Source organism: Trematomus bernacchii, unplaced genomic scaffold, assembly GCF_902827165.1.
Source record: "Trematomus bernacchii unplaced genomic scaffold, fTreBer1.1, whole genome shotgun sequence".
NCBI classification, from domain to species: Eukaryota; Metazoa; Chordata; class Actinopteri; order Perciformes; family Nototheniidae; genus Trematomus; species Trematomus bernacchii.
Window position 1 is genome coordinate 7,205,458 of NW_022987910.1, and position 27,984 is coordinate 7,233,441.

At 40.6% G+C, this 27,984-nt stretch overlaps 3 protein-coding genes across 3 annotated transcripts; all 3 read left to right on the plus strand.

The window, feature by feature from the left end:
• The first annotated feature begins 2,749 nt into the window (after positions 1–2,749).
• On the plus strand, positions 2,750–6,450 carry LOC117470231 (extracellular calcium-sensing receptor-like). Its single transcript, XM_034114929.1, has 6 exons — positions 2,750–2,943; positions 3,125–3,422; positions 3,558–4,352; positions 4,523–4,750; positions 4,954–5,077; positions 5,543–6,450. Exons 1-6 carry the CDS (start codon positions 2,765–2,767, stop codon positions 6,448–6,450), a joined length of 2,532 nt encoding a protein of 843 aa, XP_033970820.1. The 5' UTR covers positions 2,750–2,764.
• Positions 6,451–12,151: 5,701 nt separating this feature from the next.
• LOC117470230 (extracellular calcium-sensing receptor-like) lies at positions 12,152–15,762 on the plus strand. The gene is made up of 6 exons (XM_034114928.1): positions 12,152–12,276; positions 12,458–12,755; positions 12,883–13,677; positions 13,832–14,059; positions 14,264–14,387; positions 14,855–15,762. The coding sequence occupies exons 1-6, from the start codon at positions 12,167–12,169 to the stop codon at positions 15,760–15,762; spliced, it is 2,463 nt and encodes an 820-aa protein (XP_033970819.1). The 5' UTR covers positions 12,152–12,166.
• A 4,908-nt stretch (positions 15,763–20,670) lies between these two features.
• Positions 20,671–24,297, plus strand: LOC117470225 (extracellular calcium-sensing receptor-like). The gene is made up of 6 exons (XM_034114921.1): positions 20,671–20,795; positions 20,977–21,274; positions 21,409–22,203; positions 22,367–22,594; positions 22,799–22,922; positions 23,390–24,297. Exons 1-6 carry the CDS (start codon positions 20,686–20,688, stop codon positions 24,295–24,297), a joined length of 2,463 nt encoding a protein of 820 aa, XP_033970812.1. The 5' UTR covers positions 20,671–20,685.
• The last annotated feature ends 3,687 nt before the right edge of the window (positions 24,298–27,984 follow it).

Genomic DNA, 27,984 nt, shown 5'->3' on the forward strand with positions numbered 1-27,984 from the left:
GCTAACGGGGTTAACATGTATAATATTATCATTTTAGACTTCTTGAAGTTCTGTTAGTACATTCAAGCGCACAGCACGACATTTTAATTTTCTGGTATTTGTAACAATATTCCCTAAAAGGCACACGAACACGGCTAAAGGGTCAAGTACAGTAACTACAACTAACTAACGTTGTAGCCTAGCAGAGTGGACAAGTTGCTGTTAGCTGACAGTGAGGCACGTACCTGTCCATCAAAGTGACTACGCCCTAATTTATGCAAAAACCTTAAGACCTAATATAAATAAAAGGGTCGCGTTAGAAAACAATTCACTCACAGATTCCTAATCATGAAGGTGGAATCTAACTATATCCATAATAATATGTATTGCATCCAGGGGTAGAAACATGTTTTTTTCTGCTGTAAAATTGGGCATTTTAACATGGGGGTCTATGGAAATTCCTCCTTTCTGCAGTCATCGCCTATCGGCCAATATGTGAACTGCAGTTTGTGGCACTTCCGTATTGGCGTCCCGGCTCTTCCCCAGAGTTTGCCGCTTGCTCCACACCTGTCCCCTCAGCCTATACTGGAAACTTCCCCTCAGGCCTGTTGCATCATGATAATCATAATTATGCCCTGGAGGATTTGACCATGATGTTGACTTTCGATACAAAACTTTCTACCCTGAAGTAAAGAAAGAAAGACTCATACTTTAAGTTCATATGCTTATGTTTTTAAACCTTTGGAAGCAATTAAGTTAGATGTCAAATCATTCCTAGATAAGACCATACTGTTAGGCTTTGACAGGAACTTCACAATGAGATACAAGTGAAAAATAAAAGTGATAGAACATTTACCAACGTTATAGTATTGGTAATATTTCACAATGTGTGCATGTCAGTGGCGAACCGTGTCTATCACAACTGGACCTTCTTTAGACACACACACACCCTCCGCCGCCAACGCCGCGCCCCCTGCCGTTATAATGTCTGTCTTTTCACTGAATTGTCGTCTTGAAAAGGGTAGTCACAACAATTCCGCAACAACATCATCTTCACCTGTTGCACTTGCCATTTCAATGTTAAAAACAATAAAACGGCATATGAATTGCTTCGTGGCATTTATCTAGATCCTCTGTCTCGAGCCAGTGAACTACCGGGCCTTCTAGAATACCCTGGAACCGAGGGAAACTCTGAAAGAATACGCCCATTGGCTACAAATCAATATATGATTGGTTGATCAAACTGTCAATCCAAAGGTACACTCTCATTCAGTGCAACGGCCAGGGTATTCTATCAAGGATATAGAATACCTTGTTGAAGGATATTCTACCCAGAGACCCAGACAAATATCTGATTAGTTGCTTTTCTTTTCTAACACAAAACCACTGAAATGCGTAGTGCATGGACCGAGAAGGACAAACAAATCAACGTAACACTGTAATATTACAGATCAACAACACAGATACGATTCTCATTTATTCATTTCACATACATTTTATTACATTTTATTTATATAATTAAATCGATTTTTTGTTTGTTTTATCTGAGTGTTCCAGGGTATTCTCTGAATACCTTGAAGGCCCTGACGGTTCGCCACTGGTTCATGTTGATATAAAAGTTATTTCATTTGGAGGAATAAAAAGTGTGCAACCCTCTCACCTTTGAATGTTCTTCCTATGTTTGACGTGTAAGTGCATTAGCACATTAATAATGCTCTATTTGTTTAACTACTGAGAGTAGCAGTGCAGGAACTCTCAGGTAGGCTGACCAATGATTTGGAAGAGATGGTCATCTGATTTTAGGTGTCAATGAAGACTGATCTGGCTGGCTGTCAGTGTAGATGGCCTACTGATGATCTGGCTGTGCATCCGCAAAGATGACATGGTGAATGCTTTCTTCTAGGAAGAACGTCCTGCAAATGGCAAGGTGAGACATGTTGAGACATGGCAGAAGGACGTCAGGCTTACTGGTCAACAGGTCGACTGAAGGCTCACAGGGTTCAGAAAATACAAGATCAGTCAGAAAGTAGGTGGGCTAGCTGGCTCAGGGAAGGCAAGGCAGAAGGCATGATCCGAATGGCTACCGAGGCCATCGGCTTCCTCTACTGCACATTTCCTTAGATCAATGTTATGCTTTTTTATTTATGCATTTTATATCTAATCCTTAGGTAGATTTCTTAAAAAACAAAACTGTTTCCTGAAGTTGAAGCTGCCAAACCTAAAACATACCATCCAGGCCCGCCCCTCCCTACACGCAGATCACGCAGACTGCGTGGGGCCTCATCTTGCGGAGGGGGCCTCATCTGATGCGCAAAAGCGGCACAATTAAGCGCGCCACAGTTCCGCCGCTGCGAGGCTCCGGCGCTCGCAGTTCACGCGCGTGCTCCACTAGCACTAGCTGGCTTTAATTATGAAATGTAACTTGGAAATAGGCCATGGATTTTGGGTTAGAGAAGTTTCAAGATATGATCATTTTAGAAATAATTGAATAATAGTTGTTTTTTTAGCAGATAAATTGAGAGCACACAAGTACCAGTAAGTTTGGTAACGCCAATAACCCTTTTCTTGTTTGGCGCCTCCTTCCTTTGCCCCCAAGTCCACAGAGATAAAACATCAATGTTCCATTATTCTTTCCCAAGTTTCTCCAAAATATATAAATACAAGTGCCCAATTTAAATTTACATTGGGGTTCATGTGATGCCACTGAATTGTTTTGGCTCACTCAAACAGTATGTCATCCACACAGAGGTGGCCGGAGCAGGGATGGGCACTCTTACATCTGTTAATGGTGGCATCTTTCTCTCAGGCTGAGGAGTCAGTGTGCACACAGAGAGGGGACCCTGAGATCCCTCAGATGTTTAAGGATGGGGACATAATGTTGGGGGGAATCTTCTCTTTCCACAGCAGCTGGAAGAACAGACTGGATTCCTACATGGACAAACCACTGCCACTGCAATGCACCAGGTAACAGTATACCATATCAATATTTTGCTTCAGATTTCTGAAAGGGTATAACATTGAATATTTAAATGAGGATATACTCCTGTTGTGTTTGATTTTACCATCAAATACTTCCATGTACTGTGCCACTCTTTCTACTGCATGGACTTTTTGTAACTAATTATTATTAACTGTTTGCATCAAGCTTGAATTTCAGAGGGTTCCAGTTTGCCCAGGCTATGCTATTTGCCATAGAGGAGATTAATAACAGCACAGACCTATTGCCTGGCATCTCTCTGGGCTATAGGATCTATGATTCCTGTGGCTCAATTGCCAAAAGTGTGAGGGTTGCATTGGCCTTTGCAAATGGTAATGAAGTTGTATCACAACCCTCTGAAGTACCATGTACAAGACCTGCCCAAGTGCAGGCCATTATGGGAGAACAATCTTCCTCTCCTTGCATGGCTATGGCTGCTGCCATCGGACCCTTTCATATTCCAATGGTGGGTAAGATTGTTTGATATTATTAATATTCAACTATTGCAACTATGTATAGCAAAACGGATTGTAGTTGGCTGTATAACTACTTTATATCCTGAATCTTTACCTTGTGATGTAACTTGTTTTTTTTCTTTTAGATCAGCCACTTTGCTACGTGTGCCTGTCTCAGTGATAAATCCAAGTACCCATCCTTCCTCAGAACAATACCCAGTGACTACTACCAGAGCAGAGGCCTGGCACAGCTGGTTAAGCATTTTGGTTGGACTTGGGTTGGAGCTATTAGAACAAATAATGATTATGGAAACAACGGTATGGCCACATTCACAGAAACGGCCCAGCAGCTTGGCATCTGTCTTGAGTACTCTGTGTCCTTCTTTAGAACCGATCCACCAGACAAAATACAAAAGATAATTGACATTATCAAGGCTTCCACTTCCAAGGTGATCATTGCTTTCCTCTCCCACATGGATTTGGATGTGATACTACATGCATTTTCTCACCACAACTTGACTGGGTACCAGTGGATAGGGTCTGAGAGCTGGATCTTTGATTCACAAATTGCAACCGTGGATAAGCATCACATTCTAGACGGTGCTATAGGCCTGTCCATCCCCGAAGCACATGTCAGTGGCATGAGGGAGTTCATGTTGGATGTGAGGCCGCTCAATGTATCTAGTAATGAAATGTTTACAACGTTTTATGAGACGTTATTTAGCTGTAAGTTCAAGCAGTCAAAGTCTTCATCAAGAAATCAGAAAGAATGTACTGGACGTGAAGATTTGACTGAAGTGCAAAACAGCTTCACCGATATGTCTCTGATGCCTATCTTTAACAATGTCTATAAAGGAGTGTATACTGCGGCCCACGCACTTCATGTTATCCTCAGCTGTAACAAAACATGTAACACCAAGGTGCAGCTAGATCCATTTACGGTGAGTTGAACACCAATGTTACTGAAGTTTTTACATTAACTCACATCAACAAGGAACTTGTTTACAATAACGTAAATTAAACTTTTGCTGTCTATCATGCTGTTAAAACACTTGGACCACAACACATTCTTCAAATTATGTTCTGCATTGACGGATATTTGTTTTTTCAGATTTTACAGCACATAAGAACTATTCAGTTTAAAACAAAGGAAGGAGAAGAGGTTTACTTCAATGAAAATGGAGACCCAGCAGCAAAGTATGAAATTATAAATTGGAAGCCAAGAGAAAATGACATTGTGGACTTTGTCACAGTTGGCCTTTATGATGCATCTTTACCTGCAAACAAACAGCTAAATCTGCAAAATGTGTCTATAACTTGGACACAGAACTCCCAACAGGTAAAATACTCTAAGATCACTGTCGTTGCTAATACAGTCTTTTTGTTTCATTATAAATATGAAATTGACACTGTTAGTCATGCTCGTCATAATGTATGATTTTTATGCATCAACATTTTAAATAGAAATATGCAAAGGCAACACAGTAATCAAAGTGAAGGCCGATCTTTTTCTTTCTTCTCATAGTCGATTTGATCCCACAGGTGCCTGTGTCAGTTTGCAGTGAAGAATGTCTTCCAGGAACTCGCAAGGTTCTCCAAAAAGGAATGCCTGTCTGCTGCTATGACTGTATAAGATGTGCAGAGGGAGACATCAGCAACATTACAGGTGTAGTTACATGAATGCAAGACAAAACATGTATTGTTCATTTTAAGAAATTGCAGTGGGGTTTTGGAGAATTTCGAAACCATGCAGTCCTTTAAGAGGAAAAAACACAATATCGTTACATAACAAATAATTGCAAATGATACATATACAGATACTGAGACAGAATTCTGAAGTCAGCTATATAAATATATGCAAAAGTCTTCCTAAGGATTAATGCATTATGTTAAAGCACCAATGTAAAATAAATGTTTCTACTTCAAGTCTACCTAAAATAAATCATTTCATTATTCATAGAAATTCATAGAAATCCCTGGGAAGAACTTGTGCTTGTACAAATAAGCAAAACATTGTATATACTTATTATGTGCTGTACTGTCTTGTATGCTTAGAAAAGATGCAACGTAGGGACAAATACAAAATTAAAAAATAATTATACATAATGTTTACCAAATATTTTTTTTTCAGATTCGATCACCTGTGTGCGGTGTCACCCTGAGTTCTGGTCAAATGAAAGAAGAGATGCCTGTGTAAAGAAGGAGGCAGAGTTTCTGTCATATGAAGAGATTATGGGAGCGCTGCTCACTGCAGCATCCTTATTTGGAACATGCATCACAGCTGTTGTGGCATTCATTTTCTTCAGATACAGGAAAACTCCAATTGTCAGGGCTAACAACTCTGAGCTGAGCTTCCTGCTGCTCTTCTCCTTGACTCTGTGTTTCCTGTGTTCTCTGACCTTCATCGGTCGGCCCTCTGAGTGGTCCTGCATGCTGCGACACACAGCATTCGGCATCACCTTTGTCCTCTGTATTTCTTGTGTTCTGGGGAAAACTATAGTGGTGCTAATGGCCTTCAGGGCTACACTTCCAGGCAGTAATATGATGAAGTGGTTTGGGCCTGCCCAGCAGAGACTAACTGTTCTGGGTTTTACTCTAATACAAGTAATTATATGTATCCTCTGGTTAACAATTTCTCCTCCTTTTCCTTTGAAGAATCTTAAAGACTTCAAAGACAAAATAATCTTAGAGTGTGCTTTGGGCTCAGCTTTGGGCTTTTGGTCTGTACTTGGGTACATAGGACTACTGGCCATTTTATGTTTCATTCTTGCTTTTCTGGCTCGGAAACTGCCTGATAACTTTAATGAAGCCAAGTTTATAACCTTTAGCATGCTGATATTCTGCGCTGTATGGATCACTTTCATCCCAGCATATGTAAGCTCTCCTGGAAAGTTTAGTGTTGCTGTAGAGATATTTGCTATTCTGTCCTCCAGTTTTGGACTGCTCTTTTGTATTTTCATCCCAAAATGTTATATCATCTTACTCAAACCAGAGAGGAATACAAAAAAATATATAATGGGAAAGGGAGCCCTAAAATAATTATGGAACCCTATAATTATATTTGTTTATTTTAGTGTCTCCAACTGTGAGTTATTTTACTGTGTAACGTAGCATATTGAGATGACTCCTTTTAATAGAATACAAGTTTCAACCAATATGTATATATGCAAATAAAAAAAGAATACAATTATATGCAGACCCAAAATACCAATATCCTATGTGATTTCAGATTAATTGCCAGAAATTGTTATTCAAATAATAAAATCAACATTGTCTCGCATAAAACATTTGACTAAACTTAAATTTGATCTCGTCTCCTGAAACTTCTTTTCAAGCAGGAAAATGCCCTTCCTGTTATTGATGGTGTATAAAAATGTTTTGCTATCAATGAGATCAACAAAAATCCTGACATGCTCCCTAATGTTACACTTGGCTACAGTAGGCTATCTACAATAACTGTGGAACTATGGACATACTGAGAGCTGCACTGGCACTGGTGTCTATTTTACTGCAGATCAACCTCAGGCTATTTCCACTCGAAGCGCTTTAACAAACTAACAAACTTCCTCTGGAGTTCACAGTGTCCGCAGCCTGCCTCCACACCATAGACTGTATATATAAATGGACGTAGTGTCCGTGACGTCACCCATAGGATTCTGCAGAGTTGCCGAGAAGCCCTTAGTAGGCGGAGTCGGCCACTAACGGCTCGACAGTGACGTCAGAGTCTAACTCCCGCCTGCTCCAAATAAGGGCAAAGAGGCGGAGCCGAGGTGGGACCTGCTGCCTCCGAACTGGAAGTAAACAGAGCTAGCTCAGGCTAAGAAGCTAAGCTAACATGAAATACATGCATACCAAGTTACTGCGTGGCACTTTGGTTTTGATAAAACAGTGTAATTCCCCTAACGTTACATTCATAATCAAACGAGACAATCTGCAAGAGAATTAGCTATTTTTTGTTATTCTTAACGCTTGTCATCACGTTAATAAAATAAAAGAAGTACCGATACATAGCAGAACAATTGTGGCGATGTTCAGCTTAATAAGCCTTGTTCAACATAATTTATTTGACAGCGGGCTGCAGGCGAACCAAGTCCGCGTTTCGCTGCATTCCTTGATCTCCAGTTATAACGCCGGACTCCACCGCCCAGAGCTAACGGAGCCGCAGGGGGCTCTGGGACGCCGGCTGGAGCTGGACTCCGGCTGGAGCTAGCCCCCTGCGGCTCCGTTAGCTCCGGCGGCCACCACTGGGATAATTGGGTCCCCTTTTAACATTTGCTCCTGTTTAGCATTATGGGCGTCATAGCCATATACTATAAAAGTCTTACCCAAGGCTGAATCATAAACTAAACTGTATATATATATATATATAAATGTATAAAGGGTTACGTCCTTAGCTGGCTAATAAGCTACATAACAAGCTAAGCTAACAAGCACACAAACACCTGCTAACGGGGTTAACATGTATAATATTATCATTTTGGACTTCTTGGAAGTTCTGTTAGTACATTCAAGCGCACAGCACGACATTTTAATTGTCTGGTATTTGTAACAATATTCCCTAAAAGGCACACGAACACGGCTAAAGGGTCAAGTACAGTAATTACAACTAACTAACGTTGTAGCCTAGCAGAGTGGACAAGTTGCTGTTAGCCATACTTGCCAACCTTGAGACCTCAGAAATCGGGAGGATTTCCAAAACCACCGGGGGGGGGGTGTGCTAGTGGATCGCCGGAGCTGTATTAGATTAACATGAACATGCTTATTGTAGTTGTAAGTGCACTGCAGGAAAGGAGTGAGCAGAGGGTAGACTTGTCGATCCTTGTTCTGTTTGCTGTGACTATCTTCCTCATCCTCTCAGACTGTCAGTTGCGCGCGCTACTAACGAGACGCGCTACCATGGAAACCAAATGGTGTAGCTGTATTAAAGTCCGAGTGGAAACAGTCTTGAGTAAATCTGATTTTGTCAGAAATCGGGAGAAATGCGGGAGAAATATGACCCCGGGAGAAAACCGGGAGAGGGCAATGAAATCGGGAGTCTCCCGCGAAAATCGGGAGGGTTGGCAAGTATGCTGTTAGCTGACAGTGAGGCACAGTGGCGTCGCCTGGCCTGGGCATCCGGGGCTTTAACCCCGAATGTTTTTTCTGTAGCCCCGGACAATTCTCCCTCAATAATATAATACATTAACCGTGCTTTACGTGAACCTCATCATGACACGAGAGGACGGCAGCACTGTAATTTCCCGTGTTCAGTGAATGCAACAGAGGCATGACACCAGACCAATCAGAGAGTTGCATGGAAATAAACGTGTGCTTGTGTCATTCAAGCTCGGCTCTGTGTGTGTGTGGCAATAGCGCATTTAGTGTGATAGAGAGAGAGAGAGAGAGAGAGAGAGGGAGAGAGGGGGAGGGAGGGACCGGTGCCAGCAGGGACCGTGTTGTTAGCATCTGGTTAGCTAGCTGCACTAACGGACATAAGGAGCTGTTTGTTCCACAACAAGCTGGAGGAGAGTCCTCTCCTATCAGACTGAGAGACTCAGGTGAGCTAAAGGACTGTTTAGATACTTAACTTTAGTCTAAGTTATCTCAGTGGGTCTCAAACGGTTTGGTCACAAATTATTCAAAAGATTATTTCCACGGCACACCTTCATATGATCATTATAGTTATAAAAAAAATAAGAGAATAAAGGAAAAACAGTTATGAAATACTATAAGGCAGTAAAACAAGAATAGAGTTTAAAAGGGGAGTGATTAGTAAAATATCCATAAAGAAAAAGTACATCTGTTTACAGTTCTGCTTCATATGGGTGTTGAGAGAGTTATCCATAGATCTCTTCATTTTGCTCTCAAAGTGCACCAGATTGATGCATTTAACTTCAATATTTAAAAAAAAATCTTCCCGGGGGAGCATCCCCCCGGACCCCCCTAGAGTAGGTGAGGTCCGCCCCCCACTCATAAAAAATACCACTTTATCCCTGCCTATATGCCGTGAGCTGATTATCGAGCCTTCATTGTAACAGTCGCGGGTGTATTGTGTGTGTGCGTGTGGGGAGTGTTGCAGTAAAAAATGCCACTGTCGTGCCGCCGCCACTGTGGGCTAAGCCCCGAATGTTTTCAGGTCCAGGCGACGCCCCTGGTGAGGCACGTACCTGTCCATCAAAGTGACTACGCCCTAATTTATGCAAAAACCTTAAGACCTAATATAAATAAAAGGGTCGCGTTAGAAAACAATTCACTCACAGATTCCTAATCATGAAGGTGGAATCTAACTATATCCATAATAATATGTATTGCATCCAGGGGTAGAAACATGTTTTTTTCTGCTGTAAAATTGGGCATTTTAACATGGGGGTCTATGGAAATTCCTCCTTTCTGCAGTCATCGCCTATCGGCCAATATGTGAACTGCAGTTTGTGGCACTTCCGTATTGGCGTCCCGGCTCTTCCCCAGAGTTTGCCGCTTGCTCCACACCTGTCCCCTCAGCCTATACTGGAAACTTCCCCTCAGGCCTGTTGCATCATGATAATCATAATTATGCCCTGGAGGATTTGACCATGATGTTGACTTTCGATACAAAACTTTCTACCCTGAAGTAAAGAAAGAAAGACTCATACTTTAAGTTTATATGCTTATGTTTTTAAACCTTTGGAAGCAATTAAGTTAGATGTCAAATCATTCCTAGATAAGACCATACTGCTAGGCTTTGACAGGAACTTCACAATGAGATACAAGTGAAAAATAAAAGTGATAGAACATTTACCAACGTTATAGTATTGGTAATGTTTCACAATGTGTGCATGTCAGTGGCGAACCGTGTCTATCACAACTGGACCTTCTGTAGACACACACACACCCTCCGCCGCCACCGCCGCGCCCCCTGCCGTTATAATGTCTGTCTTTTCACTGAATTGTCGTCTTGAAAAGGGTAGTCACAACAATTCCGCAACAACATCATCTTCACCTGTTGCACTTGCCATTTCAATGTTAAAAACAATAAAACGGCATATGAATTGCTTCGTGGCATTTATCTAGATCCTCTGTCTCGAGCCAGTGAACTACCGGGCCTTCTAGAATACCCTGGAACCGAGGGAAACTCTGAAAGAATACGCCCATTGGCTACAAATCAATATATGATTGGTTGATCAAACTGTCAATCCAAAGGTACACTCTCATTCAGTGCAACGGCCAGGGTATTCTATCAAGGATATAGAATACCTTGTTGAAGGATATTCTACCCAGAGACCCAGACAAATATCTGATTAGTTGCTTTTCTTTTCTAACACAAAACCACTGAAATGCGTAGTGCATGGACCGAGAAGGACAAACAAATCAACGTAACACTGTAATATTACAGATCAACAACACAGATACGATTCTCATTTATTCATTTCACATCCATTTTATTACATTTTATTTATATAATTAAATCGATTTTTTGTTTGTTTTATCTGAGTGTTCCAGGGTATTCTCTGAATACCTTGAAGGCCCTGACGGTTCGCCACTGGTTCATGTTGATATAAAAGTTATTTCATTTGGAGGAATAAAAAGTGTGCAACCCTCTGACCTTTGAATGTTCTTCCTATGTTTGACGTGTAAGTGCATTAGCACATTAATAATGCTGTATTTGTTTAACTACTGAGAGTAGCAGTGCAGGAACTCTCAGGTAGGCTGACCGATGATTTAGAAGAGATGGTCATCTGATTTTAGGTGTCAATGAAGACTGATCTGGCTGGCTGTCAGAGTAGATGGCCTACTGATGATCTGGCTGTGCATCCGCAAAGATGGCATGGTGAATGCTTTCTTCTAGCAAGAACGTCCTGCAAATGGCAAGGTGAGACATGTTGAGACATGGCCGAAGGACGTCAGGCTTACTGGTCAACAGGTCGACTGAAGGCTCACAGGGTTCAGAAAATACAAGATCAGTCAGAAAGTAGGTGGGCTAGCTTGCTCAGGGAAGGCAAGGCAGAAGGCATGATCCGAATGGCTACCGAGGCCATCGGCTTCCTCTACTGCACATTTCCTTAGATCAATGTTATGCTTTTTTATTTATGCATTTTATATCTAATCCTTAGGTAGATTTCTTAAAAAACAAAACTGTTTACTGAAGTTGAAGCTGCCAAACCTAAAACATACCATCCAGACCCGCCCCTCCCTACACGCAGATCACGCAGACTGTGTGGGGCCTCATCTTGCGGAGGGGGCCTCATCTGATGCGCAAAAGCGGCACAATTAAGCGCGGTACAGTTCCGCCGCTGCGAGGCTCCGGCGCTCGCAGTTCACGCGTATGCTCCACTAGCACTAGCTGGCTTTAATTATAAAAGGCAACTTGGAAATAGGCCATGGATTTCAGGTTAGAGAAGTTTCAAGATATGATCTTTTTAGAAATAATTGAATAATAGTTGTTTTTTTAGCAGATAAACCGAGAGCACACAAGTACCAGTAAGTTTGGTAATGCAAATAACCCTTTTCCTGTTTGGTGCCTCCTTCCTTTGCCCCCAAGTCCACAGAGATAAAACATCAATGTTCCATTATTCTTTCCCAAGTTTCTCCAAAATATATAAATACAAGTGCCCAATTTAAATTTACATTGGGGTTCATGTGATGCCACTGAATTGTTTTGGCTCACTCAAACAGTATGTCATCCACACAGAGGTGGCCGGAGCAGGGATGGGCACTCTTACATCTGTTGCTGGTGGCATCTTTCTCTCAGGCTGAGGAGCCAGTGTGCACAAAGAGAGGGGACCCTGAGATCCCTCAGATGTTTAAGGATGGGGACATAATGTTGGGGGGAATCTTCTCTTTCCACAGCAGCTGGAAGAACAGACGGGATTCCTACATGGACAAACCACTGCCACTGCAATGCACCAGGTAACAGTATACCATATCAATATTTTGCTTCAGATTTCTGAAAGGGTATAACATTGAATATTTAAATGAAGATATACTCCTGTTATGTTTGATTTTATCATCAAATACTTCCATGTACTGTGCCACTCTTTCTACTGCATGGACTTTTTGTAACTAAATATTATTAACTGTTTGCATCAAGCTTGAATTTCAGAGGGTTCCAGTTTGCCCAGGCTATGCTATTTGCCGTAGAGGAGATTAATAACAGCACGGACCTATTGCCTGGCATCTCTCTGGGCTATAGGATCTATGATTCCTGTGGCTCAATTGCCAAAAGTGTGAGGGTTGCATTGGCCTTTGCAAATGGTAATGAAGTTGTATCACAACCCTCTGAAGTACCATGTACAAGACCTGCCCAAGTGCAGGCCATTATGGGAGAACGTTCTTCCTCTCCTTGCATGGCTATGGCTACTGCCATCGGACCCTTTCATATTCCAATGGTGGGTATTGTTTGATATAATTAATATTCAACTATTGCAACTATGTATAGCAAAAGGGATTGTAGTTGGCTAACTACTTTATATTCTGAATCTTTACCTTGGGATGTAACTTGTTTTTTTCTTTTAGATCAGCCACTTTGCTACTTGTGCCTGTCTCAGTGATAAATCCAAGTACCCATCCTTCCTCAGAACAATACCCAGTGACTACTACCAGAGCAGAGCCCTGGCACAGCTGGTTAAGCATTTTGATTGGACTTGGGTTGGAGCTATTAGAACAAATGATGATTATGGAAACAACGGTATGGCCACATTCACAGAAACAGCCCAGCAGCTTGGCATCTGTCTTGAGTACTCTGTGTCCTTCTTTAGAACCGATCCACCAGACAAAATACAAAAGATAATTGACATTATCAAGGCTTCCACTTCCAAGGTGATCATTGCTTTCCTCTCCCATATGGATTTGGATGTGATACTACATGAATTTTCTCACCACAACTTGACTGGGTACCAGTGGGTAGGCTCTGAGGGCTGGATCTTTGATTCTCAAACTGCAGCAGTGGATAAGCATCACATTCTAGACGGTGCTATAGGCCTGTCCATCCCCAAAGCACATGTCAGTGGCATGAGGGAGTTCATGTTGGATGTGAGGCCGCTCAATGTATCTAGTAATGAAATGTTTACAACGTTTTATGAGACGTTATTTAGTTGTAAGTTCAAGCAGTCAGAGTCTTCATCAAGAAATCAGAAAGAATGTACTGGACGTGAAGATTTGACTGAAGTGCAAAACAGCTTCACCGATATGTCTCTGATGCCTATCTTTAACAATGTGTATAAAGGAGTGTATGCTGCGGCCCACGCACTTCATGTTATCCTCAGCTGTAACAAAACATGTAACACCAAGGTGCAGCTCGATCCATTTACGGTGAGTTGAACACCAATGTTACTGAAGTTTTTACATTAAATCACATCAACAAGGAACATGTTTACAATAACGTAAATTAAACTTTTGCTGTCTATCATGCTGTTAAAACACTTCTTCAAATTATGTGCTGCATTGACGGATATTTGTGTTTCAGATTTTACAGCACATAAGAACTATTCAGTTTAAAACAAAGGAAGGAGAAGAGGTTTACTTCAATGAAAATGGAGACCCAGCAGCAAAGTATGAAATTATAAATTGGAAGCCAAGAGAAAATGACATTGTGGACTTTGTCACAGTTGGCCTTTATGATGCATCTTTACCTGCAAACAAACAGCTAAATCTGCAAAATGAGTCTATAACTTGGACACAGAACTCCCAACAGGTAAAATACTCTAAGATCACTGTCGTTGCTAATTACAGTCTTTTTGTTTCATTATAAATATGAAATTGACACTGTTAGTCATGCACGTCATAATGTATGGTTTTTATGCATCAACATTTTAAATAGAAATATGCAAAGGCAACACAGTAATCAAAGTGAAGGCCGATCTTTTTCTTTCTTCTCATAGTCGATTTGATCCCACAGGTGCCTGTGTCAGTTTGCAGTGAAGAATGTCTTCCAGGAACTCGCAAGGTTCTCCAAAAAGGAATGCCTGTCTGCTGCTATGACTGTATAAGATGTGCAGAGGGACACATCAGCAACATTACAGGTGTAGTTACATGAATGCAAGACAAAACATGTATTGTTCATTTTAAGAAATTGCAGTGGGTTTTTGGGGGATTTCGAAACCATGCAGTCCTTTAAAAAGAAAAAAACACAATATTGTTACATAACAAATAATTGCAAATGATACATATACAGATACTGAGACAGCATTCTGAAGTCAGCTATATAAATATATGCAAAAGTCTTCCTAAGGATTAATGCATTATGTTAAAGCACCAATGTAAAATAAATGTTTCTACTTCAAGTCTAACTAAAATAAATCATTTCATTATTCATAGAAATTCATAGAAATCCCTGGGAAGAACTTGTGCTTGTACAAATATGCAAAACATTGTATATACTTATTATGTGCTGTACTGTCTTGTATGCTTAGAAAATATGCAACGTAGGGACAAATACAAAATTAAAAAATAATTATTCATAATGTTTACCAAATTATTATTTTTTCAGATTCTGTCACCTGTGTGCGGTGTCACCCTGAGTTCTGGTCAAATGAAAGAAGAGATGCCTGTGTAAAGAAGGAGGCAGAGTTTCTGTCATATGAAGAGATTATGGGAGCGCTGCTCACTGCAGCATCCTTATTTGGAACATGCATCACAGCTGTTGTGGCATTCATTTTCTTCAGATACAGGAAAACTCCAATTGTCAGGGCTAACAACTCTGAGCTGAGCTTCCTGCTGCTCTTCTCCTTGACTCTGTGTTTCCTGTGTTCTCTGACCTTCATCGGTCGGCCCTCAGATTTGTCCTGCATGCTGCGACACACAGCATTCGGCATCACCTTTGTCGTCTGTATCTCTTGTGTTCTGGGGAAAACTATAGTTGTGCTAATGGCCTTCAGGGCTACACTTCCAGGCAGTAATATGATGAAGTGGTTTGGGCCTGCCCAGCAGAGACTAACTGTTCTGGGTTTTACTCTAATACAAGTAATGATATGTATCCTCTGGTTAACAATTTCTCCTCCTTTTCCTTTTAAGAATCTTAAAGACTTCAAAGACAAAATAATCTTAGAGTGTGCTTTGGGCTCAGCTTTGGGCTTTTGGTCTGTACTTGGGTACATAGGACTACTGGCCATTTTATGTTTCATTCTTGCTTTTCTGGCTCGGAAACTGCCTGATAACTTTAATGAAGCCAAGTTTATAACCTTTAGCATGCTGATATTCTGCGCTGTATGGATCACTTTCATCCCAGCGTATGTAAGCTCTCCTGGAAAGTTTAGTGTTGCTGTAGAGATATTTGCTATTCTGTCCTCCAGTTTTGGACTGCTCTTTTGTATTTTCATCCCAAAATGTTATATCATCTTACTCAAACCAGAGAGGAATACAAAAAAATATATAATGGGAAAGGGAGCCCTAAAATAATTATGGAACCCTATAATTATATTTGTTTATTTTAGTGTCTCCAACTGTGAGTTATTTTACTGTGTAACGTAGCATATTGAGATGACTCCTTTTAATAGAATACAAGTTTCAACCAATATGTATATATGCAAATAAAAAAAGAATACAATTATATGCAGACCCAAAATACCAATCTCCTATGTGATTTCAGATTAATTGCCAGAAATTGTTATTCAAATAATAAAATCAACATTGTCTCGCATAAAACATTTGACTAAACTTAAATTTCATTCTAGTCTCCTGAGACTTATTTTCAAGCAGGAAAATGCCCTTCCTGTTATTGATGGTGTATAAAGGGGTGTCATGAGCTCTCAAGCAGATTGGCGTGACCTGAAGAGCACAGCCATGTCCTTACTGGCCGCTCCTTTTGGTTCTGCTAATGGGGAAGGGGGACTCTGTTTTACCGACTGCAAGATTCAGCACAACCGCCTGAACTGTTCCAAGATGGTGACCTTGTTATTGGACGCATTTTTTCATTCCGCACAAGGCAGGATTACGTAATTAACACATTTCAGACAATTCCAGGAGTACGGAAATGTAAAAAGTATGTATTGTTAGGCATATTTTCAATGTTGTATGTTCATTGTACGGTATTTGAGACTCAACACAAATGTATTATTTTGTTCTATCTTTCACAATACCCTAGCTTCAATTTTTGAGAATTCAAATTTTCTCAAGCATTGATTTTTGCTATCAATGAGATCAACAAAAATCCTGACATGCTCCCTAATGTTACACTTGGCTACAGTAGGCTATCGACAATAACTGTGGAACTATGGACATACTGAGAGTTGCACTGGCACTGGTGTCTATTTTACTGCAGATAAACCTCAGGCTATTTCCACTCGAAGCGCTTTAACAAACTAACAAACTTCCTCTGGAGTTCACAGTGTCCCCAGCCTTCCTCCACACCATAGACTGTATATATAAATGGACGTAGTGTTCGTGACGTCACCCATAGGATTCTGCAGAGTTGCCGAGAAGCCCTTAGTAGGCGGAGTCGGCCACTAACGGCTCGACAGTGACGTCAGAGTCTAACTCCCGCCTGCTCCAAATAAGGGCAAAGAGGTGGAGCCGAGGCGGGACCTGCTGCCTCCGAACTGGAAGTAAACAGAGCTAGCTCAGGCTAAGAAGCTAAGCTAACATGAAATACATGCATACCAAGTTACTGCGTGGCACTTTGGTTTTGATAAAACAGTGTAGTTCCCCTATATAAACGTTACATTCATAATCAAACGAGACAATCTGCAAGAGAATTAGCTATTTTTTGTTATTCTTAATGCTTGTCATCACGTTAATAAAATAAAAGAAGTACCGATACATAGCAGAACAATTGTGGCGATGTTCAGCTTAATAAGCCTTGTTCAACATCATTTATTTAGCTAATACTACAGCGGGCTGCAGGCAAACCAAGTCCACATTTCGCTGCATTCCTTGATCTCCAGTTATAACGCCGGACTCCACCGCCCGGAGCTAACGGAGCCGCAGGGGGCTCCGGGACGCCGGCTGGAGCTGGACGCCGGCTGGAGCTGGACGCCGGCTGGAGCTAGCCCCCTGCGGCTCCGTCAGCTCCGGCGGCCACCACTGGGATAATTGGGTCCCCTTTTAACATTTGCTCCCGTTTAGCATTATGGGCGTCATAGCCATATACTATAAAAGTCTTACCCAAGGCTGAGTCATAAACTAAACTGTATATATATATATAAATGTATAAAGGGTTACGTCCTTAGCTGGCTAATAAGCTATATAACAAGCTAAGCTAACAAGCACACAAACACCTGCTAACGGGGTTAACATGTATAATATTATCATTTTAGACTTCTTGGAAGTTCTGTTAGTACATTCAAGCGCACAGCACGACATTGTAATTGTCTGGTATTTGTAACAATATTCCCTAAAAGGCACACCTACACGGCTAAAGGGTCAAGTACAATAACTACAACTAACTAACGTTGTAGCCTAGCAGAGTGGACAAGTTGCTGTTAGCTGACAGTGAGGCACGTACCTGTCCATCAAATTGACCACGCCCTAATTTATGCAAAAACCTTAAGACCTAATATAAATAAAAGGGTCGCGTTAGAAAACAATTCACTCACAAATTCATAATCATGAAGGTGGAATCTAACTATATCCATAATAATATTTATTGCATCCAGGGGTAGAAACATGTTTTTTTCTGCTGTAAAATTGGGCATTTTAACATGGGGGCCTATGGAAATTCCTCCTTTCTGCAGTCATCGCCTATCGGCCAATATGTGAACTGCAGTTTGTGGCACTTCCGTATTGGCGTCCCGGCTCTTCCCCAGAGTTTGCCGCTTGCTCCACACCTGTCCCCTCAGCCTATACTGGAAACTTCCCCTCAGGCCTGTTGCATCATGATAATCATAATTATGCCCTGGAGGATTTGACCATGATGTTGACTTTCGATACAAAACGTTCTACCCTGAAGTAAAGAAAGAAAGACTCATACTTTAAGTTTATATGCTTATGTTTTTAAACCTTTGGAAGCAATTAAGTTAGATGTCAAATCATTCCTAGATAAGACCATACTGTTAGGCTTTGACAGGAACTTAACAATGAGATACAAGTAAAAAATAAAAGTGATAGAACATTTACCAACGTTATAGTATTGGTAATGTTTCACAATGTGTGCATGTCAGTGGCGAACCGTGTCTATCACAACTGGACCTTCTGTAGACACACAAACACCCTCCGCCTCCACCGCCGCGCCCCCCGCCGTTATAATGTCCGTCTTTTCACTGAATTGTCGTCTTGAAAAGGGTACTCACAACAATTCCGCAACAACATCATCTTCACCTGTTGCACTTGCCATTTCAACGTTAAAAACAATAAATCGGCATATGAATTGCTTCGTGGCATTTATCTAGATCCTCTGTCTCGAGCCAGTGAACTACCGGGCCTTCTAGAATACCCTGGAACCGAGGGAAACTCTGAAAGAATACGCCCATTGGCTACAAATCAATATATGATTGGTTGATCAAACTGTCAATCCAAAGGTACGCTCTCATTCAGTGCAACGGCCAGGGTATTCTATCAAGGATATAGAATACCTTGTTGAAGGATATTCTACCCAGAGACCCAGACAAATATCTGATTAGTTGCTTTTCTTTTCTAACACAAAACCACTGAAATGCGTAGTGCATGGACCGAGAAGGACAAACAAATCAACGTAACACTGTAATATTACAGATCATCAACACAGATACGATTCTCATTTATTCATTTTACATACATTTTATTTATATAATTAAATCGATTTTTTGTTTGTTTTATCTGAGTGTTCCAGGGTATTCTCTGAATACCTTGAAGGCCCTAACGGTTCGCCACTGGTGCATGTTGATATAAAAGTTATTTAATTTGGAGGAATAAAAAGTGTGCAACCCTCTGACCTTTGAATGTTCTTCCTATGTTTGACGTGTAAGTGCATTAGCACATTAATAATGCTCTATTTGTTTAACTACTGAGAGTAGCAGTGCAGGAACTCTCAGGTAGGCTGACCGATGATTTGGAAGAGATGGTCATCTGATTTTAGGTGTCAATGAAGACTGATCTGGCTGGCTGTCAGTGTAGATGGCCTACTGATGATCTGGCTGTGCATCCGCAAAGATGGCATGGTGAATGCTTTTTTGTAGGAATAACGTCCTGCAAATGGCAAGGTGTAGGGGCGGACTGGCCATCGGGACGTTCGGGACGAATCCCGATGGGCCGGCACTGAAGTGGGCCGGTTGGACGATGTTGGACGGTCGGATAAGTCACTAGCACCCGCTCCCCACCCCCGTTGACAATTTACTAGCGGTAATTACTTGCGGTACCGAGGTGGGCCAGCGGTACCGAAGTGGGCCGGTCGAGAGTCTCGGGCTTATTTGTAGTCCCAGTCCGCCCCTGGCAAGGTGAGACATGGCCGAAGGATGTCAGGCTTACTGGTCAACAGGTCGACTGAAGGCTCACAGGGTTCAGAAAATACAAGATCAGTCAGAAAGTAGGTGGGCTAGCTGGCTCAGGGAAGGAAAGGCAGAAGGCATGATCCGAATGGCTACTGAGGCCATCGGCTTCCTCTACTGCACATTTCCTTAGATCAATGTTATCCTTTTTATTTATGCATTTTATATCTAATCCTTAGGTAGATTTCTTAAAAAACAAAACTGTTTACTGAAGTTGAAGCTGCCAAACCTAAAACATGCCATCCAGGCCCACCCCTCCCTACAGTGGTTTTTGCAGATCACGCAGACTGCGTGGGGCCTCATCTGATGCGTAAAAGAGACGCAATTAAGTGCGCCACAGTTCCGCCGCTGCGAGGCTCCGGCGCTCGCAGTTCATGCGCGTACTCCACTAGCACTAGCTGGCTTTAACTATAAAAGGCAACTTGGAAATAGGCCATGGATTTTGGGTTAGAGAAGTTTCAAGATATGATCTTTTGAGAAATAATTGATTAATAGTTGTTTTTTTTAGCAGATAAACCCAGTCCACGCCTTTACTTGAAAAGTTTACCAACTTCCAGTGTCACAGCTCTCTGTCAATCAGATGTATTTGTCTATTTAAAACCAGTAAGTTTGGTAACGCAAATAACCCTTTTCCTGTTTGGCGCCTCCTTCCTTTGCCCCCAAGTCCACAGAGATAAAACATCAATGTTCCATTATTCTTTCCCAAGTTTCTCCAAAATATATAAATACAAGTGCCCAATTTAAATTTACATTGGGGTTCATGTGATGCCACTGAATTGTTTTGGCTCACTCAAACAGTATGTCATCCACACAGAGGTGGCCGGAGCAGGGATGGGCACTCTTACATCTGTTGCTGGTGGCATCTTTCTCTCAGGCTGAGGAGCCAGTGTGCACACATAGAGGGGACCCTGAGATCCCTCAGATGTTTAAGGATGGGGACATAATGTTGGGGGGAATCTTCTCTTTCCACAGCAGCTGGAAGAACAGACGGGATTCCTACATGGACAAACCACTGCCACTGCAATGCACCAGGTAACAGTATACCATATCAATATTTTGCTTCATATTTCTGAAAGGGTATAACATTGAATATTTAAACGAAGATATACTCCTGTTGTGTTTGATTTTATCATCAAATACTTCCATGTACTGTGCCACTCTTTCTACTGCATGGAATTTTTTTAACTAATTATTATTAACTGTTTGCATCAAGCTTGGATTTCAGAGGGTTCCAGTTTGCCCAGGCTATGCTATTTGCCTTAGAGGAGATTAATAACAGCACGGACCTATTGCCTGGTATCTCTCTGGGCTATAGGATCTATGATTCCTGTGCCTCAATTGCCAAAAGTGTGAGGGTTGCATTGGCCTTTGCAAATGGTAATGAAGTTGTATCACAACCCTCTGAAGTACCATGTACAAGACCTGCCCAAGTGCAGGCCATTATGGGAGAAAGTTCTTCCTCTCCTTGCATGGCTATGGCTACTGCCATCGGACCCTTTCATATTCCAATGGTGGGTAAGATTGTTTGATATTATTAATATTCAACTATTGCAACTATGTATAGCAAAAGGGATTGTAGTTGGCTGTATAACTACTTTATATCCTGAATCTTTACGTTGGGATATAACTTGTTTTTTTCTTTTAGATCAGCCACTTTGCTACTTGTGCCTGTCTCAGTGATAAATCCAAGTACCCATCCTTCCTCAGAACAATACCCAGTGACTACTACCAAAGCAGAGCCCTGGCACAGCTGGTTAAGCATTTTGGTTGGTCTTGGGTTGGAGCGATTAGAACAAATGATGATTATGGAAACAACGGTATGGCCACATTCACAGAAACGGCCCAGCAGCTTGGCATCTGTCTTGAGTACTCTGTGTCCTTCTTTAGAACCGATCCACCAGACAAAATGCAAAAGATAATTGACATTATCAAGGCTTCCACTTCCAAGGTGATCATTGCTTTCCTCTCCTACATGGATTTGGATGTGATACTACATGAATTTTCTCACCACAACTTGACTGGGTACCAGTGGATAGGGTCTGAGAGCTGGATCTTTGATTCTCAAACTGCAGCCGTGGATAAGCATCACATTCTAGACGGTGCTATAGGCCTGTCCATCCCCAAAGCACATGTCAGTGGCATGAGGGAGTTCATGTTGGATGTGAGGCCGCTCAATGTATCTAGTAATGAAATGTTTACAACGTTTTATGAGACGTTATTTAGTTGTAAGTTCAAGCAGTCAGAGTCTTCATCAAGAAATCAGAAAGAATGTACTGGACGTGAAGATTTGACTGAAGTGCAAAACAGCTTCACCGATATGTCTCTGATGCCTATCTTTAACAATGTCTATAAAGGAGTGTATGCTGCGGCCCACGCACTTCATTTTATCCTCAGCTGTAACAAAACATGTAACACCAAGGTGCAGCTAGATCCATTTACGGTGAGTTGAACACCAATGTTACTGAAGTTTTTACATCGAATCACATCAACAAGCAACATGTTTATGACATTTTAACTTTTGCTGTCTATCATGCTGTTAAAACACTTGGACTACAACACATTCTTCAAATTATGTGCTGCATTGACGGATATTTGTGTTTCAGATTTTACAGCACATAAGAACTATTCAGTTTAAAACAAAGGAAGGAGAAGAGGTTTACTTCAATGAAAATGGAGACCCAGCAGCAAAGTATGAAATTATAAATTGGAAGCCAAGAGAAAATGACATTGTGGACTTTGTCACAGTTGGCCTTTATGATGCATCTTTACCTGCAAACAAACAGCTAAATCTGCAAAATGTGTCTATAACTTGGACACAGAACTCCCAACAGGTAACATACTCTAAGATCACTGTCGTTGCTAATTACAGTCTTTTTTTTTCATTGTAAATATGAAATTGACACTGTTAGTCATGCACATCATAATGTATGGTTTTTATGCATCAACATTTTAAATAGAAATATGCAAAGGCAACACAGTAATCTAAGTGAAGGCCGATCTTTTTCTTTCTTCTCATAGTCGATTTGATCCCACAGGTGCCTGTGTCAGTTTGCAGTGAAAAATGTCTTCCAGGAACTCGCAAGGTTCTCCAAAAAGGAATGCCTGTCTGCTGCTATGACTGTATAAGATGTGCAGAGGGACACATCAGCAACATTACAGGTGTAGTTACATGAATGCAAGACAAAACATGTATTGTTCATTTTAAGAAATTGCAGTGGGTTTTTGGGGGATTTTGAAACCATGCAGTCCTTTAAGAAGAAAAAAAACACAATATCGTTACATAACAAATAATTGCAAATGATACATATACAGATACTGAGACAGAATTCTGAAGTCAGCTATATAAATATATGCAAAAGTCTTCCTAAGGATTAATGCATTATGTTAAAGCACCAATGTAAAATAAATGTTTCTACTTCAAGTCTAACTAAAATAAATCATTTCATTATTCATAGAAATTCATAGAAATCCCTGGGAAGAACTTGTGCTTGTACACATAAGCAAAACATTGTATATACTTATTATGTGCTGTACTGTCTTGTATGCTTAGAAAAGATGCAACGTAGGGACAAATACAAAATTAAAAAATAATTATACATAATGTTTACCACATTTTTTTTTTTCAGATTCTGTCACCTGTGTGCGGTGTCACCCTGAGTTCTGGTCAAATGAAAGAAGAGATGCCTGTGTAAAGAAGGAGGCAGAGTTTCTGTCATATGAAGAGATTATGGGAGCGCTGCTCACTGCAGCATCCTTATTTGGAACATGCATCACAGCTGTTGTGGCATTCATTTTCTTCAGATACAGGAAGACTCCAATTGTCAGGGCTAACAACTCTGAGCTGAGCTTCCTGCTGCTCTTCTCATTGACTCTGTGTTTCCTGTGTTCTCTGACCTTCATCGGTCGGCCCTCTGAGTGGTCCTGCATGCTGCGACACACAGCATTCGGCATCACCTTTGTCCTCTGTATCTCTTGTGTTCTGGGGAAAACTATAGTGGTGCTAATGGCCTTCAGGGCTACACTTCCAGGCAGTAATATGATGAAGTGGTTTGGGCCTGCCCAGCAGAGACTAACTGTTCTGGGTTTCACTCTAATACAAGTAATGATATGTATCCTCTGGTTAACAATTTCTCCTCCTTTTCTATTTAAGAATTTTAAAGACTTCAAAGACAAAATAATCTTAGAATGTGCTTTGGGCTCAGCTTTGGGCTTTTGGTCTGTACTTGGGTACATAGGACTACTGGCCATTTTATGTTTCATTCTTGCTTTTCTGGCTCGGAAACTGCCTGATAACTTTAATGAAGCCAAGTTTATAACCTTTAGCATGCTGATATTCTGCGCTGTATGGATCACTTTCATCCCAGCGTATGTAAGCTCTCCTGGAAAGTTTAGTGTTGCTGTAGAGATATTTGCTATTCTGTCCTCCAGTTTTGGACTGCTCTTTTGTATTTTCATCCCAAAATGTTATATCATCTTACTCAAACCAGAGAGGAATACAAAAAAATATATAATGGGAAAGGGAGCCCTAAAATAATTATGGAACCCTATAATTATATTTGTTTATTTTAGTGTCTCCAACTGTGAGTTATTTTACTGTGTAACGTAGCATATTGAGATGACTCCTTTTAATAGAATGCAATGTACCATCGTTTCAACCAATATGTATATATGCAAATAAAAAAAGAATACAATTATATGCAGACCCAAAATACCAATCTCCTATGTGATTTCAGAAATTGTTATTCAAATAATAAAATCAACATTGTCTCGCATAAAACATTTGACTAAACTTACAGTACATTTCCTCTCGTCTCCTGAGACTTATTTTCAAGCAGGACAATTCCCTTCTTGTTATTGATGGTGTATAAAGGGGTTTGTCATGAGCTCTCAAGCAGATTGGCGTGACCTGAAGAGCACTGCCATGTCCTTACTGAGGCCGCTCCTTTTGGTTCTGCTAATGGGGAAGGGGGACTCTGTGTTCCGACTGCAAGGCTCCGCACAACCGCCTGAACTGTTGACCTTGTTATTGGAGGCATTTTTCCTGTCGCACAAGGCAGGATTACGTAATTAACACATTTCAGACAATTCCAGGAGTACGGAAATGTAAAAAGTATGTATTGTTAGGCATATTTTCAACGGCTTATATATGTTCATTGTACTGTATTTGAGACTTAAAGGTAGGGTAGGTAAGTTTGAGAAACCGGCTCGAGATACACTTTTTGTTATATTCCATGGAATGCTCTTAACATCCCGATAGCAATGAATATCTTAAGTGCTTTGACAAAAAATCCATAAAAAAATGTCATCTGTGGAAGCCGTAATACTGTAAAAAGTACGACCAATCATTTTAGCCGGCCCGGCTAAAATAACTGGATGGCCTACCTGCCTGTCAGCCTTCCATCTGTGCACAAACTTATCTCGTGCCCTCATTGGTCATGTGCGCGTTCGTGTGTTGGAGGAGGGCTCTGTAAGGAATTGGCAGATTTTCTCCAGTTGTGTTATTTCAAATTCTAGCGATCTCGAGCCGGTTTCTCAAACTTACCTACCCTACCTTTAACACAAATGTATTATTTTGTTCTATCTTTCACAACACCCTAGCTTCAATTTGAGATAATTCAAATTTGCTCAAGCATTGATTTTTGCTATCAATGAGATCAACACAAATCCTGACATTCTCCGTAATGTTAAACTTGGCTACAGTATCTATAATAACTGTGGAACTATGGACATACTGAGAGCTGCACTGGCACTGGTGAGTGGATTTAAGAAAGAAGTCAGTGACGACAACTGCACCAGAGCTGAAACGGTGAAAGCTAACTTGGGACATTCAGGATCAGGACCAACTATTGCATTTGCAAAAGTTGTTGGAAGGTTTCACATACCTGTGGTATGTAAAATAAAGGCAATTAAAGTTGTTCTGAAGTGTTTTTTAACATTCTATTAAGTGTACCTTTAACCTGTTAAGCCCTGAGCCTGTTTTTCAGGTCTCAGGCACTTATAAAAGGGGTAAATTAATAAACGTTTTTCTCAAAGCAAGGTTACATCTGTGAGTTGGATGTAGAAGTGTCAGAATCAATATAGATGTTTTTATTTTAAAGTAAATTCAGATTGAACACAGTAAAACAATTTAAATTATAGTGTCCGTCCAAAAAAAGAAATGTACTTATAGTGAAAACCACCCTTGAATGATGGGATGGTAGACTAAAAGCTTTAGGAATCCAAACTATAACATATAATAAGTACCCTGTATCAAGATTGATGCAAAACAAGTGAAATATGACCTTTTTAGAGAGATTTATCTAAAGAAAACCCACTTCTGGGGTCATTTGGGTGGATTTGACCTATCTCTGGCCCCCCTTGGTCGGTTTTGATGATTGACATCTCTTTTTAACCACTAGAGCCAATGGAATCGAGGGGAGGTTCCACATACACACACATGTTACCAAATAAGGAGTGAGAGTGACGCATAGCCAAAACCGGAAGCTGCGATACACTCTGGTGGCTACCAGCAGCTAATATTATTTCTCAGATTTTTACATAAAAATTGAATTATGGATTATCAATAATTTGTTCAAAGTGACAGACACATTGGATTAACCTTTGGATTAACCCTCAGCAGCGTTTTTATCATTTTATTGCCATTGAACACGACTTTTGATCAGAATAACAGCTAATGTGAGACGATCTCCCGTGTTTGCTCCGTAATGCTACGTGTTGTGATGTCTGTGTTTGCTTCCCCTGTCGCGAGTTCTGATCACTCAGTGATGATACTAATACCTATATAATCTGTGGAATCTCAGCTTTAATCCGATATCTTGTATGTGCAGTTACGATAAGTAATAAGGGTATCTTTACCTTGAGTTCTGTGCCAAATGCGTTAGCATTTTTTCGCTCAGGGGTCATTTAGACGCTTGTGTTTTGTTTTGGTAAAAATGGTTCGCATCGTCAGTTAGCTGAGTTTCTTCCCGTTAATCTGGTATGACACATTAATAGGTTTTTAAATATTAAGAAACCCTGAGACACAGTTTTGTGAAAAAACGACCTGCCAGACCCGGATTAGGGTCTTCTCGTAAGACACATATCCATCTTTTTATGATGTATTGAAAATTGTTAGTGTAGTAGGAATCTGAACTTTATGTAACATTGCTGATTGTTTGCTCTGTCATTGACATTAAGATGTTTGTCTATTTTATTGCAGATCAGCCATTATGCAACCTGTGCCTGTTTGAGCAACAGAAAAGAGATCCCATGTTTTTCTGAACAATTCCAAGTGACTACTACCAGAGCAGAGCACTGGCAAAGCTGGTCCATCACTTTGGATGGACCTGGATTGGTGCTCTTGCTGTTGATAATAGATATGGCCTGAATGGCATGGCTTTATTTATCAAAGCTGCACAAGAATATGGAGTGTGCATTGAGTATTCTGAAGCATTTTCATCGTCGGGTCCACCTTATAGCCTACAGAATATAATAGAGATCATTAAGCATGCCACTTCCAAAGTGAGGCCTGAGCAGAACACTAAAAAACACCTAATGGCAAGGACAGCTAGTAATGATGTACGTTATTAACCATTGCCCAAATCAGTTGTAATGTTGTTTTTATCTCAACCAACTAAAAGGAAAAATGTGCTTCTTCTTTTTGTATCATAGTGTTTTCCTAATGCAATGTACTATTTGTTTCTATTAATAAATATTTAATCAAATACGATTTTGTACAAGCGTGTTGTTTTTACACATTCATTCAATAATAACAATTACAGATTTATACAAATGTTTTTATTTAGTAATAGTGTATTCATGATAACAAAGCTTGACTTTTAATATGTTTGTGATAGGTATAAAAATAATGCCATTAATCATTGAAATATAATGCGCCCGGCGAGAGATTATGGTTTAATGTCCATTACCTCCTGACAAATATTATGAACTTGATGCGTAAAATCCTCAATCAAAAGATAACAAATTAAATTGTAAGGATTAAATATTTTAAATATTGCATGACTCAATTTGAAATAATACGGCTCACCACTACACAAACTAAATTGTATTTATTTATTAAATTCAATGTTCATATTCCTGTGTTTGGTGGCCATTGTTTGATATCCTCTGATCTCACAGTAAATTCAAGTTGCACCTGTTCACGCATAACATCCATAACTAAATGTATTCTCTGATTTCATTCAAGAAGGTTAAAGTTTTCATTAACAAATATTTAAATCAA

Excerpts from the sequence above, each read along its gene's own strand:
- LOC117470225 (XM_034114921.1), top strand. The coding sequence starts at position 20,686 with ATGTTTAAGGATGGGGACATAATGTTGGGGGGAATCTTCTCTTTCCAC. Across the intron at positions 20,796-20,976 it reads CTGCCACTGCAATGCACCAG|CTTGGATTTCAGAGGGTTCC; the intron begins GTAACAGTATAC and ends GTTTGCATCAAG. Across the intron at positions 22,204-22,366 it reads TGCAGCTAGATCCATTTACG|ATTTTACAGCACATAAGAAC; the intron begins GTGAGTTGAACA and ends TTTGTGTTTCAG.
- LOC117470231 (XM_034114929.1), top strand. The coding sequence starts at position 2,765 with ATGGTGGCATCTTTCTCTCAGGCTGAGGAGTCAGTGTGCACACAGAGA. Across the intron at positions 3,423-3,557 it reads GACCCTTTCATATTCCAATG|ATCAGCCACTTTGCTACGTG; the intron begins GTGGGTAAGATT and ends TTTTTCTTTTAG. Across the intron at positions 4,751-4,953 it reads GGACACAGAACTCCCAACAG|GTGCCTGTGTCAGTTTGCAG; the intron begins GTAAAATACTCT and ends TTGATCCCACAG.
- LOC117470230 (XM_034114928.1), top strand. The coding sequence starts at position 12,167 with ATGTTTAAGGATGGGGACATAATGTTGGGGGGAATCTTCTCTTTCCAC. Across the intron at positions 13,678-13,831 it reads TGCAGCTCGATCCATTTACG|ATTTTACAGCACATAAGAAC; the intron begins GTGAGTTGAACA and ends TTTGTGTTTCAG. Across the intron at positions 14,388-14,854 it reads ACACATCAGCAACATTACAG|ATTCTGTCACCTGTGTGCGG; the intron begins GTGTAGTTACAT and ends TTATTTTTTCAG.